Genomic DNA, 17,140 nt, shown 5'->3' on the forward strand with positions numbered 1-17,140 from the left:
GAGTGAGGCAATGGTGCGTGTGCAGTTTTAAAAAGGAGGGAGGCCAGAGGCAGCAGTAAGGTGTGCATGGAGGCAGAGCAGGTCACATCAACAGAACAATTACTGACTAGAAACAGACGTCTAGACTAACAGATCCGTTTAAGCTCTTTTCTTGAATTGTTTGTGTCAAGAGGAATTATTCTTATTTCAGCAAGACGACATGACCACATAACAATAAAAGCTCTACAGAAATCTGCATGTATGTTTATCATGTAATTTTACCTTGTCATAGACATACTGGTATCCACAAAAAATATATAATTAAAGCTAGGGTTGGTAATCCTTGATAAGCAATTTTCACTTTTCCCATTTTTCACAAAAAAAAAAATGCAATAGATCAACCCACCCCTCCAATCAGCCCTCTCGTCAAAGCCATGCACCCAAAAACACATGAGCGCTCACTGCCTGATAACTACTAGAACTTTTCCTTGACTCGCTCGCTAACTTCATGGCTATTGTCTCTGTTCAGCGGTGTAGTGACAGTTAGTGACAGACAGGTATGCCAGCAAATAATTTTTTTTTCAGTCCAAATGATATTGCTCGTGTTCATTACAGTCCTGCGAGGGCCACAGACCACAGCTTTTCTTCTTTTTTTCAGATGACTTTATTTATTATTGGCTATTGGGACATGAAGAGGATTTCAACAAATAAGATAAAAAGTGTTTCAGAAACAAATTACAAACCCTGCCTTTAGGAGATGATAGATGATGACCTGCTTTGCAGTTCCCCTCAGCTATTTGTTTTTGAACAGTTTTATCATCTTTTTTGTTTTTATCAGTTTTATCATCTTTTTTGCTTTGGTTTCACAACTTAAAGGGGACATAGCATGCAAATTCCACTTTGTTAGTGCTTCTACAGGTTAATGTGGGTATCTGGCATGTCTACCAACCCAAAAACTCTGGGAAAAAAACACTCGTGCGTTTTGTTATAGTTCCTCTAAGTCAGAAACGTCATGCTTGAGCGACTCGATTGCGCTTCCTGTGTATTGTGTCGTAACAAGGAACTGGAAGTCTCCCTACATGGTCTTGGCCCACCCCCCACCTCATCCCCCGTCCCCCACACTCGCTACGCCGGGTTTACACCGGAGGCAGCGAGACTGCAAGGCAGCGCAGCGCCGTTCCCAAGCACGCAGCCGGGCTGTTCACACGGGACGAGCATTTCTCCGCTGGTCAGCCCGCGATTCACTCACATGTGGCATTTGTCTGGATCGTTGGGACTGGGAGGCTGCAGCAGTTGCTCGGGAGCGACCGCTCGCTCTCCCGTGCGTGAGCTGGAATTTGTGTCAGCGCCACACAGCCAGCAGTGTGGAAGACTTCCGCAGTGTTCAGCGCTACTGTACCCCGACATTCAACGGGTACAACAACAAGCGGAGAAAGCAGAATCGCGGGCTGACCTTATATATACAGTCTATGGGGCTGACCAGCGGAGAAATGCTCGTCCCGTGTGAACAGCCAGGCGGCTGCGCGCTTGAGAACGGCGCTGCGCTGCCTCGCAGCGGTCTTCCACACTGCCAGCTGTGTGGAAGACTTCCGCAGTGTTCAGCTCTACTGTATGCCGGGTTACAGTAGTTACGCCGGGTTACAGTAGTTACGCCGGGGTACAGTAGTTACGCCGGGTACACCGACGCGGAAGCGCCCGCGAGGCAGCGCAGCGCCGCTTCAGCACGCAGCCGCCTGGCTGTTCACACGGACGAGCATTTCTCCGCTGGTCAGCCCCATAGACTGTATATATAAGGTCAGCCCGCGATTCTGCTTTCTCCGCTTGTTGTTGTACCCGTTGAATGTCGGGGTTCGGGGTAAATGATGTCTTCATAGCCCCCCACCTGTGTGCTTGTAGTGGATGGGCAGAGGGGACATTTAATTATGTGATTGGGAAAATTAAAACTCCAGGACAACAGAAGGAATACAAAGTATGGGATGCATATTTGATAATTTATATCATATAAAATATGTAATTTATATCGTTTAAAATCATGGGGGGAGAGGAGGGAGGGGGGAGCTGGCTCATTAGCATTTAAAGGAACAGGCACTCAAAACAGGTCACTCTGTGGAGGGCTGTTTTATACAGGGTAAAAAGGGTGCTGTTTTAAATGATCCTTGTGGTATTTTGACCAAAGTATGTTACAGACATTTCATTAAGACCCCAAGGAACCATATCAACTTGTGGTAAAATGGGCATGCTATGTCCCCTTTAAAGTTTTTGATTTATTCACCCCGCATCATCAGCTGCAGAAACCTGGGTTTGCAAGACACAGTGCAACACATTACAGTTCAACAATCCAACACACAATAGGGCAACACAACCTGTGAATGCAGCAACAAACGCAACACATAACAACACATCTCCTCTGAAACAAGACATCAGTCCTTCTTGCTAAAGTACATCTCTGTTTTTGCAGTGTCTATACAGTGCAAATGTCACTCTTGTTGTTGGGTTCAGGAGGTAGATGCTGACATCTCTGAGGATCACACAGCTCCCTTCTCTCCACAATGAATCAGTTAACCCTCTCTAACGGCCATGTCTCCCAATCCTGCATTCTTCACTGGGTGTCCTTATTCACAGACGCTGTTGTTGAGGGTGGAACAATCACATCCGCTATTCAAAAGGATTTGCATGATGAAAGTGCCTGAGACTTGATCATTTAGAATTACATAGAAAAGCCTACTGCTAAGACCAAACAACATAACTTGATAGGCAATAGTTGGTTTAGGTAAAGCTGTACTTTGTTCTGTATGTGTTGTATTGACATATATGTATGCTGTGGATTTTTATCACCTCCGCCATGGAGGTTATGTTTTCAACTGTGTTAGATAAAAGGATTACGTTAATACTAATGAACGGATTTACACGAAACTCAGTAAGATCATGTGATATGGGTCAGGGAAGAACCCATACATTTTTGGTGGTGTTGATCCGGATCAGGGGGCAGATCCAGTAATAGTAATTCATTTTCTTTAATATTGCGAGCTAGGGTGATTTTTGACATTTTCATGCCCTTTTCATGGATTGATTAAAAAAGTCAATGTGTGCACTTTGCTGCAACTTGATTGAATTTAAGGGGATTGTTCAAAACAAACAAATAGTCGGAAACATAACCTCCTTGGCGAAGGTAAATATATATTCTTAAATCTTTTGAGATGGTAAGATAGTAGTTGATACCACTATGGCGAAAGAGAAAAAGAAAAGAGCACTCGTTTAAATATAGGCTGTTCGTTAATGATGATAACCATCCACTATTGCATTAAGCTAATTGAATTGTCCTGATGAGGGAAGATATTGTGTTCTGGATAGTAGTTGCAAATCTGTCCATCATGCAAGTATTTGGCTGTGGCACATAGAATTGTTTCAAAACTGATTTTCAGGGATTATTTCAAGGTATTTTTACTGTTACTGCTTGAAAACCTCATGCTGGTACTTTGTTGTTCCTCAAACAACCCACCACTTCCCCTTTATCCTCCTGTTAGTACGGCTGTTTTTAGCTCTGTCTCTGGGCCTGCTGCCTGCTGCTATCAAATGAAAGCTAGCTAATCAGATTGTTAGAAGATCCTGTCCTGCTCTGCCCTGAGGGCATCTTAATGACAAATCACACACATCACCTACACCTCCAACCTACTGGCTCCACCACACCACAATCTGCTATATGACCAAACAAGCACACTCACATGACCACGTAAGTCATTGAGATGAAGTGGGTGAAGCCCTGACCACCACATGATGGCAGCTGGAGAAAATGTTTACCAGGCTCAGTATAAAATCAATGTAGTTGTTTTCAGTGAGCTTCTGTTTGACTTGTGGTTTGTAGGGACCAGGTTTCTCGCTGTCAAACTTCTCACCACCACCACCACAGAGGACACTCTGCCGCATCGTGTTTTCTCTCTGATCTACTGCTTTATTTCCTGCCCAAGCAACAGTAGCAGAGATGGTGAGAGGTTGTGATTGTCACCTGCCTGCTGAGTTCTGCGCTGCATCCTGGGAAGCAGCACTGCCTGAGACTTCCAGGAGCTCAGGGGGAAGCAGTCCTGTGTTACCCATACCAACCACAGAAACATAGACAGGTCTGCTGTATGCGATGTGATATTCATAAATGTAGCGGAAGTTTCTACTGTATTTTCACTATGGCAAGTAGGTCTGCTTTCATTTGAAATCTTTCAACAGTCAACAGGGGGAAAACTGTTTTTAGTCAAGGCCAAAAGTAAAAGGATATTTTTGAGCTGAGCTACAGCACATTCAATTCAAAGTAGAATAATGGATAATACATTAGACTGCCAAGTCTCAACTTTTAATTTAAGAAGGTTTACATCACTATAGAAAAAACAACGTTGGAGATATATCTTTTAACATAGATCATGGTAAAATTCAAATTCAAAAGTAATTGAACACTTGGCTACAACGTTTTTTCTTGGGGAGTTTTGTGTGGTGTCAATGTTAGTACATGTACAACCACAGAGGTGACTGGGGGTCCACATGAGGACTGAGGGAGGGAACCTGCCGCAGTGAGCACAAATCCAGAGGATCAAAGAAAATATTTTGCATTGTGAAGAAAAAGTGCTTCATGACTGCACATTAAGTCAAGAATGCTCTGCAGGACCTATGCAGACATGTGTTCTTGTCAACAGTAAAAAGGAGAGTTTATGACCAGAACAGAGGTTTCACCACAAGATACCTCTAGTAATTATGATAAAACAAATATCAACAATTAAAATGATGGTGGGATAAAAGGAAAAACTCATGACCCAAAGATACCACCTCATCTGTCAACAATGGTTATATTTTGAACATATACATGTATGGCTGCCAATGAAACTGACATGAACACATAGAAGCAAAATTCAGATTCAGACAGGTGAATCCAAAGTTAATGGATGACATTTCAGTATCCAGCATGACAACAATCCTAATGTTGCCAAAGCAACCTAAGAGCTTTTCAGGGTGAAGAGGTGGAATATCCTCGACTGGCCGAGTGAGTCAGCTGATATCTGTCTGAGCTGCATTCCCCACAGTGATGACTAGACTGTTTGAAATCAGGGAGGATACAATGCATCTGGTTATGTGGCTATATACCTCCCTCACAGTTCATTCTACATTCATGTTAATCTACTCAAACGAAAGCTGAAACTTGGAAATTCAATGTAATTATTTTATTTTACACTTAATGTGCTGAGCCTTAGAGATGGAAATTACGACTTGGTTTGAAGGCATGTTATATTCAGGATTCGATGAGTTCAGTAATAGTAAGGAGGATCCATTATAATTTGTTAAAATGGATATAGTAACTTTATGTGCTTTATATCTGTTTAAGCTTTATGAGTCATTTTAAATCGGTGTAAAATTTGCGTGGATTTGAATAGTTGTTACTCTTCAGGTGCTTCAGCTCCAAAGACATGTAGACTGGGGATCGATTGGACACTCTAAATTTGTGAATATGTAGCTGTAGATGTATGGATGGTTAGAATGTATTATGTTAAGGTTTTTAAATTCAGTGGAGATAGCCCCAGATCATTAAATGCAGGATCATCTTATTTTGTTCAGAAATAGTTTCAGCTTGGTGAAACAGAGATTCAGTCACTACTTTACAACTGATCTAAATTCAGTCTGCCTGCTGGAGCCCACGGTTGCTGCAGTCTTAATCTCTCCTGACTTCACACACTGGAAAATAAGCAGTGTAAATAGCTGACATTATTTTAATGGCACACACACTTGGAACCTCATGCATAATTAATGCTAAAGCCCATGAATGCAGATAAACACATTTTAGTAGTACTTCATTATCCCTTAGTTTCACAACGCATTCAGGAGTGGTTCTGAGGTTGCGGTATCCAGCAGAGCAGAAACAAACAGAGAGGATCATGGCGGATTCTCTGTCCCTACTAAGTTTCTTATTGTATCTATGTTGTTGTGACTCCAGTTTCAATGAAATGATCCACTGTTGATATGTTGTTGTAGATTATCCGAAGTTCAGTGCATGCCTGAATACAGCTTCAGAGAATCAGTTGGCTTGTGCAAATGTTTTTTTAACACAACTAACTTGATTAAGCATTATAAGCATAACATCATAGTTAGAGACATTAAATTGTCCAGTTGTATTTGGACTGAAGTATGTGAGTATGTGTGGTGACGTGACACACTCTTCAGATATGGAACATGAGGACAAAGGCTTTCCTGAAGTGATAATTAGTGACTGATTGTCTAATACTAGTGCTGGTGTTACTCCCTGCAGTGGTCTCACAGACAGACCTGCCTTGTAAACCCCACTGCTCAGAATACTACTGGATAATGTTAGTGTTTGGCCTGACAGGGTGAAGACCGTTGCAGAGTGACTGACTAAATCCTGAGGTGGGTGCAGCTTAGTACAGCTATAATTGTAATGGAGCTCCTCTGGGGCAGTGGAGCTGCTGCTGAGCCTTTCACTGCAGGTCAGACCGCAGCTGTGTGGCCTGGTGGTCACCACGGCTTTCCCACCAAAATGCACACATGCCCGTGTTTCTTATGGCTGCAAGATCCATCTTGTTATTGTGCCTGGGTGCTTCATAGGAAGCAATGAGTGTGGTTGCCATGGGTAAGGCTGTTTGGGTTGGAGGTAATTAGCAGAGAGTGAAGTTTGTGAGGGTCTTTACTCAACAAAGACAACGGACAAAATGTGTTTCTCAAAGAAACGTCATTAATTAAGAATGAGAACATTTTTCCTTTCCTGTCACAGTCAACTGTCTTTAGAGAAACAAGTCCCCACATTCGAGCAACAAATAGGTGACCTCTCTTGTCTTTGAATGGATACTTTTGACTGTTTGTTTGTAAGCAAGATCAAACAAATACAGCAGAGCAGATTTCCATAAAAGTATTTTAATACTATTTTTCATTGCGTGATAGGGCCTTTTTGAAAGTTTACTTTGATTCCTTAGAGAACAATCCATGGATCTTGGTGGATAAAAATCAGGCATGTTTAGGGGACTGATATTTATTTGTGTGTGTTGATAAAAATCCAGCAACATAAGTTAACAAGCAAAGAGAAAGAAAGAGATTGAATGCAGGTCTCAAACCACCTTTGAAGATCACATGTTGATTTTCTCAAACATTGTCTTCGATAAAGAACTCTGTGAAAAAGCTCATTACAGATGTTAGAGAGATCAGTCTTCTGTCATTAGATGAGATTCTTGATTCTCTTAGCAACTTTCTCTCTGTTTTTCCTCTGTTCTTTCATGGCATTTTCATATAGAGAGGGAATAGATTAAACAAGTCCCAAATTAACATTCTGTCATTCAATGCTTCTACGTGTCAGATATTACATAACTATGTACTCTATCCATCCATCCATCCATCCATCCAGTTAAATGGAGTCATCATTATTCATTAATAACACATGTATCAACCCAACTGATCTCTTCTTCCTTTCTTCTAGCTTTGAGCCACAAAGAGGGAAACAACAGTATGTTAATCCTCAGACGAGCAGACTGAACACACATTATTCTGTGTACTCTCCCTTTGCGAGTTGAGTTTATAGCCTGTCACTTTATTTTAAATAAACATGTACTAAACATTTGTGTTATACAGTTAAGCTGAGGTTCCCGCCACTATAATAAGCAGTTAACTGAGTCCAGACAGGGCAGTCAATTGCTTCAGTTGCTGACGTGTGAAGAGCATATGACAGAAAAGCTTTAATGCTTCAGCCATTATAGCAATAACAGCACACACAGGTAATTACCTGCTGTCTCCTTGGAGCTGTTATTCTCTTTCATCATCATTATCCCTCCTTTCTCTCTTTGTGTGAAATGGCAGGTTGTTACTTGATTCACACAACATGCCTCTCTTTCCTTGTTACATCCAACAAGCATCCTACTAATGAATACAGAAACACTGTCTGTCTGCATGTCTGCATGTCTGTCTGTCTGTCTGTCTGTCTGTCTGTCTGTCTGTCTGTCCATGCGCCTGCCGGCCTGCCCATCTGTCTATCAGTGTCTATCCTTCAGTTTGCTCAACAGCTACTCATCTGTTTGACTTCAGACTTGGCAGGTGTGTTGCTGAGGACTCTGGGAAGTGATGTGACGACTGTGTATCATTTTAAATGAGCGGTTGTTGAGAGTCCAGCCCTAAACCCCCATTTAATTTAAACTATACTTGCAGTGACATTATAGTGCCTGCAAATCAAAGTATCCCCAGCAGGCTATTTTATTTTTATAAGTTAAGTTAAGTTAACGTAAGTAATGAAACTCTTTTACTTCATGGTATTATGAATACATTTTTTTATGATAAAAAAATGTATTATAGGCTATTTAAACTTCACATTTAATAATTTTGACAAGGTTAATCAGACCAAAAGCTGATTTAACAACTGAATTACTGTGAAATGTACAGTTATTCTGTGCAGCCCAATTAACAACTTTACATGTTTTTTTATATTTTATTTTAGTTTTGGCATTTCACAAAGACATAAGACAACCAGACAACAGATATAAAGAGTCACATTTTACATGGTTGCACTTTTTTTCACTGCAAGTGGCAAAAACAGGTTAAATGTTTTTTCTTACTTTAGATAAACTACATACATTTTGAGAAATTACTACATTATTTCCCGACCATTTAACGTCCATGTTTAGATAAGATAAGACTTAATTAATCCCGAAGGAAATTCTTGTGCCAGCTTGCTCCAAGATGTTGAGACCAAATCTCTCATTGAGGCTTCACATCTTTGTTACAGGAAATAAGGGTTAGGCTTAGGTTAGGTGTTTGAATGTGTGAACACTTTAGAAGTCAGCTCTGATATGGTCTAAATGCAGTGTAACACATGGCCCAATGATTGCTGCTTTATATAGAAACACTCCAGTCTTTTCTGTATTGTGCCTGGTGAGTTCATTTGAAAGAGAAGTGCTCTTGTTCTTTAGATAAATATAATTTTCAACATGAAGTTGAGTGTGGCCATCAGACAGATACACTAGTTTGAAATAAAATAATATTTTTTTCATGAAAATGAATGGGAAACTTTCCAGCATAATTCTCAGTCTAACACACTCATCATCTCCTACTGTGTTCCTCACTGATGATACTACACCTCACATCACAAACTGTGCTCTCATGGATTAATAACTGAATGCAGGAATTACATCTATCAGCGATGAGTTACACAAGCTAAATATATATACAATTCTATTTGTGTCTGTCAGGAGGAGCTGACTGTTTGTCCTCTGTTTGTCCTGCTTTCATGAGAACATCATCCAAACAACTTAACACTCAACTGCACTTTCTTGGCTTGTGAGGAATACACCTGCCAAGGCATAGTTATAATACTAATAATGATAACTGAAAACAACTTTATTTATATGGCACAATTCCTGCATAAAATACAACACAAAGTGCTTCATGTAAAAGCAAATAAAAACATTAATGATAAAAATACGAAAACAAGAAAAATCAAATCAAAAAGAATATAAACAGCAGAATAAAACAGCCATCAGGTAAAACACAACATATTGAATAATTACAACAGAATCAAGACAGCAGAGCACGTCAGGAGAAGACTATGGTAAAAACATTTGTCTCCATCTTTCTTTAGAAAACGCCAATAGATGTAGAGCTCTAAGACCTTCAGGCAGACAGCTACAGAATATTTGGCTTGTAATTGACAAAGGCTGCCTCTCCGTGGCCTTATGCCTTAAGTCTCCGCTCCGCTTCCCTACTGTCAGCTGGGTGACAGCGTTATATATATATAAATAAATATATATTGTCAGATTGCTGCACTGCCCCTGTAGTGTTGTTCTTCTGTTAATATGCAAAGAGGTGGTGTTTGAGGCTTTCTCAAGAACCGCTCATCCATAAAAGAAACTTCACGGTTGACACTGCTCTTCCTGTTGTCCTCAACACCTGAAAGACAAACAGACATAGATTCCTCCTTTTTTAATTAGATTGTTGAATAGAGCTTTATTAATCTGTTCAGAAACATGTTAATCTACAGTTTCCTGTTGTGACCAGCTGAATGTTGCTGCTGACACATTTATAAACACACACACACTCACAAACACAATATAATCTGGGGTGCAATGGACCATGTCTAGATTAAATATGTTCAGTAGATACCTGGTATTTGTTTAAACTGCACTGGGCTTTTTACTCTAATACTGAGAGTCAATCCATCACAACTGTTCAATTCTTTTTATGGGTCTTAAAATATTTTGTGTTGGTGCTTCCTTGAAAACACTGCAACTGACATCAGACGATTTTTTGCATTGACAGAGCAAAAATTGAAATGACAAATAAAATTGCTAAATTATATTGGTTTGTAAACAAACATTTATAACCTTTCCTTCAAAGTTCAGATTTTACAAATTATCTGTTTGGATAAGTTTTATAATATAATATAATACACAATGTACAAGAAACAAACAAATCGTCCTAAAGTATATGCCTATGTTGGAATCTCTTGGCAGAGCATTGTTACCATGTCTCTGCTCCATTCTTCTCATGCTAACACAGTTTTGTAGACAAAGCCACCGCAGCCAGGATTCTGCTCTAACACAAATGATCATTGTATCTACAGGCCTCTCTCCATTTCAGTTACAACATACAATGCTTCAGGCTCTACTGTAGAAATAATTTTGGAAGGAGATGATGTGTGCAGTTGTATTCCCACCAGTCCCGAGCTTTTGGATGAGCCAGGGTGATGAGTGGTGGGAATTTGGAGAGCTGAGGTACTTACAGGATTGTGCGATGGTGATAGAAGTTTGAAATGAAGCTGTGTGAGCTGTGGGAGTCGGTGTGTCCCCACAGTAACACTTTCTGTGCTGTAGTTTTTATGTTGATGGTAATTGTGCAGTAGAAAACAGGAGATATGCCAAGACAGGTGTAAAGCAGTGATGGGTGAAGATGTTGGTGGATGCTTTATATGCGATAGGGACAAACCCATTAAATTTAGGTGCGGATCTGAATCCGGGAGGATCCAGGATTATTTTTCCCTTTCCTTGACATTGTGCGATTGGGTGTTTTATAAACATCCAATCAATAAACTTATTTTGTTGAATAATTCAATAATCTGGATCTGGTGAATTTAGATGAGGTTTCATAAAGGGACTGTTGGGTCTTGGCGGAGTTATCGGTGCCATTCTAGTATTTTCAGGAGTTGTACAAGTGTACATAGGCAACTGGACATACTTGTGTATCTTGAAGACGTGTCCTCTTGGATGAGAAGTCAAATGTCTTTAGAGTCTATGGACATGACCTGGATGTCTTAGAGTCTTCAGATATTTTACTAGTTTTAGTATCTTTTTTTTTTGTTAAGTTGTGTTTTTTTCAGAAAGTAATTTGATCAGAATCAGAAATACTTTATTGAAATTGTGTTTGTTACAATAGCTCCATGTAAGAGTGAAATATAAGCATATAAAGATAAAAAAATATATATAAAATAAAATAAAATATGATATATATGCAATATGTGTGTTCTGTACATTGAGTATTTAGTGCAAGCATGGATATGTGCAGATATTATATATTCGTTTTACTCCCAGTATGTCACCCCAACTGACTGACTGACGTGTTGTCTCCTCTCGTCTCTTTGCTCCTCCAGAGAAGTAGAGGAGGAGCTGGAGGTGGTGTGGGAGGCAGCAATCAGGGAAAACCAGCAGATGAAGGAGACTCTCTTGGACTCGAGACTCACCGAGGACATCCACGGTTTGCTTGTTTCCACCAGAGCCTCTCCTGTCTGGCCTCCTCCGGCTGCAGTTGAGAACACCTCTCCCACCCGCCATCAGCCTCACAGTTTTGGATCCCCCCTCTTCTCCTCTGACCGAAGCCCTGCGCTCCAGAGAAGGTCCGTATTCAAATCTGACTCGGACCACCCAAACGACTCCATAGATGAAAAGCACAAGCATGGGCTGGATTTCTATTGCTAAATCTGTTGGAGGTGTCTCTGTTCATTCATATGAGTTTTGACTGTAGACCAGCTTCAGTCAACATGTTAACACACAATACAACATTCAACATGACAGCTTGAGTTTATTTCAAAGTGAAAACCAATGTCAAGTTGCACCATGTCCGGAAAATTCACAACTGGGCTTTTGATCTCTCTGCTGGAAACAATTCACTCAACACGTCAAGTGAAAACTGTGAACAGAGGACAAATAAAACCTATCAATTATTGAAAGAATTAAATGGGAAAATGAAAATTATTCAATATTACAGCTCAGGGTTGATAGTTTGGCCAAAATATACCTGACATTGGTCTGGGGACAGTGTGATGTTCAAAGATTTTTATATGTTTTTAGTTTTTTATTCAGCGTATCATTTTGTCTTTTTGAATTAGTCTCAGGATTTATAGTTTCTGCCAAAAATAATAGATGGGCGACAAGTCAGAGCAATAAGCTGCACCAGGCTGAAGCTAAATGAACACAGCCAATGTTTCCATCTGCTGGACACATACGGTACTATCCTGATCTATATCTTTATGAATATTTGTATCCTTGGAAATAAAACTGATACTGTTGATGGTATTTTCCAAGGAATTTCACATTAATGTATTGAGGTTAATAAAGTTTAAATGTAAATACATTTCTACATGCCTTTCCTAAATTTCTAATTTTTATTATTATTAATATTACTATTTCTTTTGACAATCATATCTTGAGGCATAGTTGTACTTTGCTGTCTAAATATAAAAAAGGTTTCCTCATTATTTTTTTCTTGTCACTGACACAAACTATTGATTTAGACAGTTTTTGTTACAATAACTTTTAGTTACATTACAACATAAAGTAAAACTGAAACCAGTGGGTTTATATTGTGCAGAGGTAAAGAGAGTGTCAATAAGTTCAGACACAGCAAAAGTTCTTGTGTGACTAACAGTGTGTGACTTCACCTCATTGATGCAGCCACCGACCTGCAGGATTAGACTGAAGCCGCAGAGCAGAGCACTGACTGTATAGAGATGTACCACAAATCCCTGCTGACGAACACAGGCCAGTGTGACGGCAGCACAGCGGCTCAGAGGAGCGGTAGCTGTAATGGGATGATGGCTGCTACTGATACTTGATGTAATGTTAGAACGTGCAGTTTACTTACAGCTAAAAAGTCAGCTGAAAAATTACAGTCAGTCAAGTTACACCATCAAACCTCTCAGCCTCTGTGTCGTCAACGAGAAACTTGTGCCTTCATAATCTGCAATAAAAAAGTGACATCATCCTGACTACTGTGCGTCTGCCCTCCTCCAGATAAACGCTATAGCTGTTATTAAGGCCTCTGTTTGATTACAGTAGAATGGTTGGCTGTGTAATTATGAAGCAGAGAGAAGACAATCAACTCTTAGTGTGTCAAAGTATTTATGCTGTTTTTTTCACCGTGAGCCAGGAACACTCATACATTCTGTGGTTTTATTGGCAGGTTTTTAAACAATCCAAAAACTAGTGAGAAATGTGGTGGGTCCTGAACACTCTTGGTCATATGTATTAGATGAATTAAAGACTTTTCCATCTTTTCCTGAAAACTGAACGAATTTTACACAGTGAGAAACTTTAAGATCTAAACATCTTCTTCGGTCCCTAAAACTAAATGATATTGAAAATAAAAAAAATCATCTTTAAAAGATATTTGAACTTTCAGCAGTATGTGTATCAAACTGTGTAGATTGTAGGGTTTAAAATGTGTAATATCTATTATTTGTGAATCGCATCATTTTAACCTGTGGAAGACACATTCATTTATAATAAAGTGCTTTATACCCTTTTAAACATTGTCTGAGTCATTTGTGTTTGACATCTTGTTTTGCCTTATATATCTGATGAACCAAAAACACAAAGAAAAGTAGGATTAATGATGTAAGGCACCATCAGAGAGAGAAGCTCTGATACCGGTAAATTAACCATTTAGAAAAACCTGCAGATTGAAAACGTTCATCAGAATTAAACACTCTACACACAGAAGCAGGTCTGATAAACTCAAACTGGCCCGACTGTAAGAAGAGGGCACATCAAGAAACAAGTAAACTCTCTTATTCTCTTAAACGTAGGGCCTTCATTCTTCACGATGATAAACTGCATCTCATTATTACTTAAATGAATTAATTCACAGATGCTGTCTATTTAATGTATTATTTACTGAAGTGATTACAATACTCAGAAACAGTCTGGTTTGGCTCCTGTACACATAAATACTACTGCACTGTTTGTGATTGTTATAAAACGTAAGCAGCCAGTGCATTGACTGTTGCTCTTAACACGACAAATATCTTGTTCAACCAGAAGACTTGGAGTTTGACACATGTTGGAGGATCAGAGTAACTAATGCTTATTTTCAAATAGTTTATCAATATACGCAAATAACAACACCACTTCAAAGAAACAACTTATCCTAGAAGTAAGCTGTGAAACTAACTGTGAGTTACCTTCACAGTTTGTTTCTAGTAGGCTAACTATTAACATCAGCTAATTTTAAGTAGTTTAACTAAATTCAGTCCAAGCTTTGTCAAAACTTTCTTTTCTTTTACGATGACTGATTGTTTGTGTCTTTATTTCTTGACCCCTTTTCAGTTTGGGGGGTGTAATGTCTCATGGTCCATGTGCATGGCTACAATGGATCTGAGTTAAGACTGTTTAATTTACTAATGACCATCACTGTTGTAGTATTCTCTGTAAAAGAACTATGGTTTGTTGGACTTAAATCTCACGTCTACACATTTCCACCTATATCATCACCTGTCCATCATCTTTTTGCACTAATCCATGAGGTAAGGTGAAGATTTCCAGACAAACTGTGTCTGCTGTCTTAGGGACGCACACAGCCACATGTCCCACAGAGGTCAGTGTGGATAAGACAGGAGAGGGGCACGGGTGAGCTGAAGAATGAGTTGAAAGTTCCTCCTTTATATTTGCCATGTGTAATATTTATAGGTTCAGTTTGTAAGATTCCTCTCTGCGGAGGCTGCCATGTTTTTTTACAGTAGCCCAGACTCAACAAACTAAACACCTTTTGAGTTTTTATGACAACTGAAGCTACCACAGGATCTCTTTCCTGTTTGAAACGTGTGAGGTGAGGTTTATTCAGCTGCAACATGACACTTCACCACTAGATGTCACTAAATTCTACACACCAGACCTTTAATGTTAGAAGAAATCCAATTGCTATGTGGAATCTTTACAGGAAAGCCCCTATTTCTTTATTTGTTTATTTTTCCCATAGCAGATATAGTGTCTTCCTCTTATGAGCCTCTTTCTGCAAACCCAGTCATGTCCTACTTGCGGTCATGCAGTTACACCTCTAGATCACCTGGCTGCTCTTCTCATCAGCCACCAGCAGAGGGCAGCTTTCGCTGCTCCAACTACCAGATTAATTATTCTGTGTTACTTTTTATAGTTGCCATTTTATTCCAGCATTTTCTGACAACCTCTCACATGTCAGGGTCACAGACAGCTCCACACATGTCAATGCATCACTGTTCAGCACAGAATCACCTGTATGAGGTTTAATTACACAGGAAAACTTCAACCACCAGACCAGTGAAGCTGTAGCTGGGTTTTCAGATGAAGTCTTTTTGTCGGTGTATTTGAGTTCAGTTATATAGATTTTGATTATTTATTGTTGTTCTCACTTTCTTTAAGATTTTGTACCGGAGTCATTACAATTTGCTCTATTTTGATCAGGCAGCTAAAGTTTTATTGTCACTAAGTTCATTTGATTGGTTTAGGGTCAGTACAAACAACAATATTGTTTGATTAAGTTTAGCTTAATTGTGTCATAGAATAATTGCTTCATATACCCAGGTTACTACTACACAGCTGTAGGTAGAGGTATACGTATCTTGTTGTTATATGTTTGAAATAGTTATACTTTGGTTTAACATGTTGTTGGATGAATATTCAAAGTTACAGGATGTAATATCATGTATCTATAGATCCATGTCATGTTGTGACATGAAGAGATATTCAGTCTCTATAGATACTGTTAAAAGTCTGTATCTGCCTATTTAAGCTACAAACGATAATTCTTTGTAAAATATTTTATTCTGGCTGCTCTCGCCAAAGGACAAAATAAGGTCAGACCATTCTTTGGAGAAGAATGCGATGGAGGAGTTTCGGTCTAAGTAAGACAGAGGAAAAACAACAGTCCACTTCATTTTGAGCACTTCATGTGTTGCCTGTCGTCTTTTCCTCGCCCATTGTTTCTCCTGCATCCTGTGTTTTTGTGACAGGTCTGTCTGATCTGTAGCATTCGGAGGCATTTTTCTCTGTGTGTGTGTGTGTGTGTGTGTGTGTGTGTGTGTGTGTGTGTGTCAGCAGTCCTTGTAGTTATCACTGTGTGGATCTCATCTGCAAATCTAAAATAGAACACATAAAAAAGCTTTTGATTCAAAGTGTGGCTGGTTCAGAAAATAATGGAGAGTGGTATGAAGGGACACGGGTGGACAAGAGGTCCCATTATGAGAAAACTGAAACCGTGGCAACATCTCCTTCACACTGCCCGAGGTGTGGTTCGCCACTGATCAGGATAAATGATGTTATCTAGACTGGACTAAAGGCAAACATATAAGATGTGTGTTGGTTTCTGAGGGGCGCCCTGCTCAGTGTGAGTAGGAACAGGTTCATTCTTTCAGAACCTTCTGCCATCTCTGACCTAACATTTACCTTTTTTATTGGCCGTAATTTTTCCCTATTTTATTGTCTGCAATAAGTTTACGCAAATATTATGCAAATGAATGCTGCTTATTTGCATTTTATTATCTCTAAACTAGAGTTGGCTAATCTTGTGTAGCATGAAGCTTCTCTAAAGGTTATTTGTTCATTTTAGTATTTTAGATGCACCTTCTTCACAGCTTTCCCACTGTGGACCGACCATTTGCCAACATTTCCCAGCTGGCCTGGATATCTCATGGAACTGTTCAGGTAAACATCCGGCTGTGCTGTGGGACGTTTGGATCAAGCCCTGGTAACAACTACCTAACCCTCACAATTCATTGTCGTAATTGCAGATAAACAAAAATGGTAAATGGCCTGTATTTCTATAGAGCTGTTGTAGTCTTGATGTCCACTCAAAGTGCTTTACAATACAGTTTTGCCATCCACCCATTCACACACCCATTCACACACACATTCATACAGTGCATCTATGGGCAGCATTTTTTCTATGAGGGGCCATT

General features: G+C 39.6%; 1 protein-coding gene across 3 annotated transcripts in view; it reads left to right on the forward strand.

The window, feature by feature from the left end:
* The window catches only part of cep89 (centrosomal protein 89), a 60,179-nt gene extending 46,440 nt beyond the window's left edge, over positions 1-13,739 (forward strand). Inside the window, exons 18-19 of one of the 3 annotated variants that reach the window (XM_035158094.1) lie at positions 11,585-11,827; positions 12,885-13,739. In XM_035158094.1, the coding sequence (XP_035013985.1) occupies positions 11,585-11,827; positions 12,885-12,909 (268 nt within the window). In that variant the 3' untranslated portion in view covers positions 12,910-13,739. Of the gene's footprint in view, positions 1-11,584 lie in introns of all 3 variants that reach the window. The other 2 variants (XM_035158085.1, XM_035158120.1) reach the window with 2 other exon arrangements.
* Positions 13,740-17,140: the final 3,401 nt, after the last annotated feature.

Source organism: Hippoglossus stenolepis, chromosome 1 (genome assembly GCF_022539355.2).
Source record: "Hippoglossus stenolepis isolate QCI-W04-F060 chromosome 1, HSTE1.2, whole genome shotgun sequence".
NCBI classification, from domain to species: Eukaryota; Metazoa; Chordata; class Actinopteri; order Pleuronectiformes; family Pleuronectidae; genus Hippoglossus; species Hippoglossus stenolepis.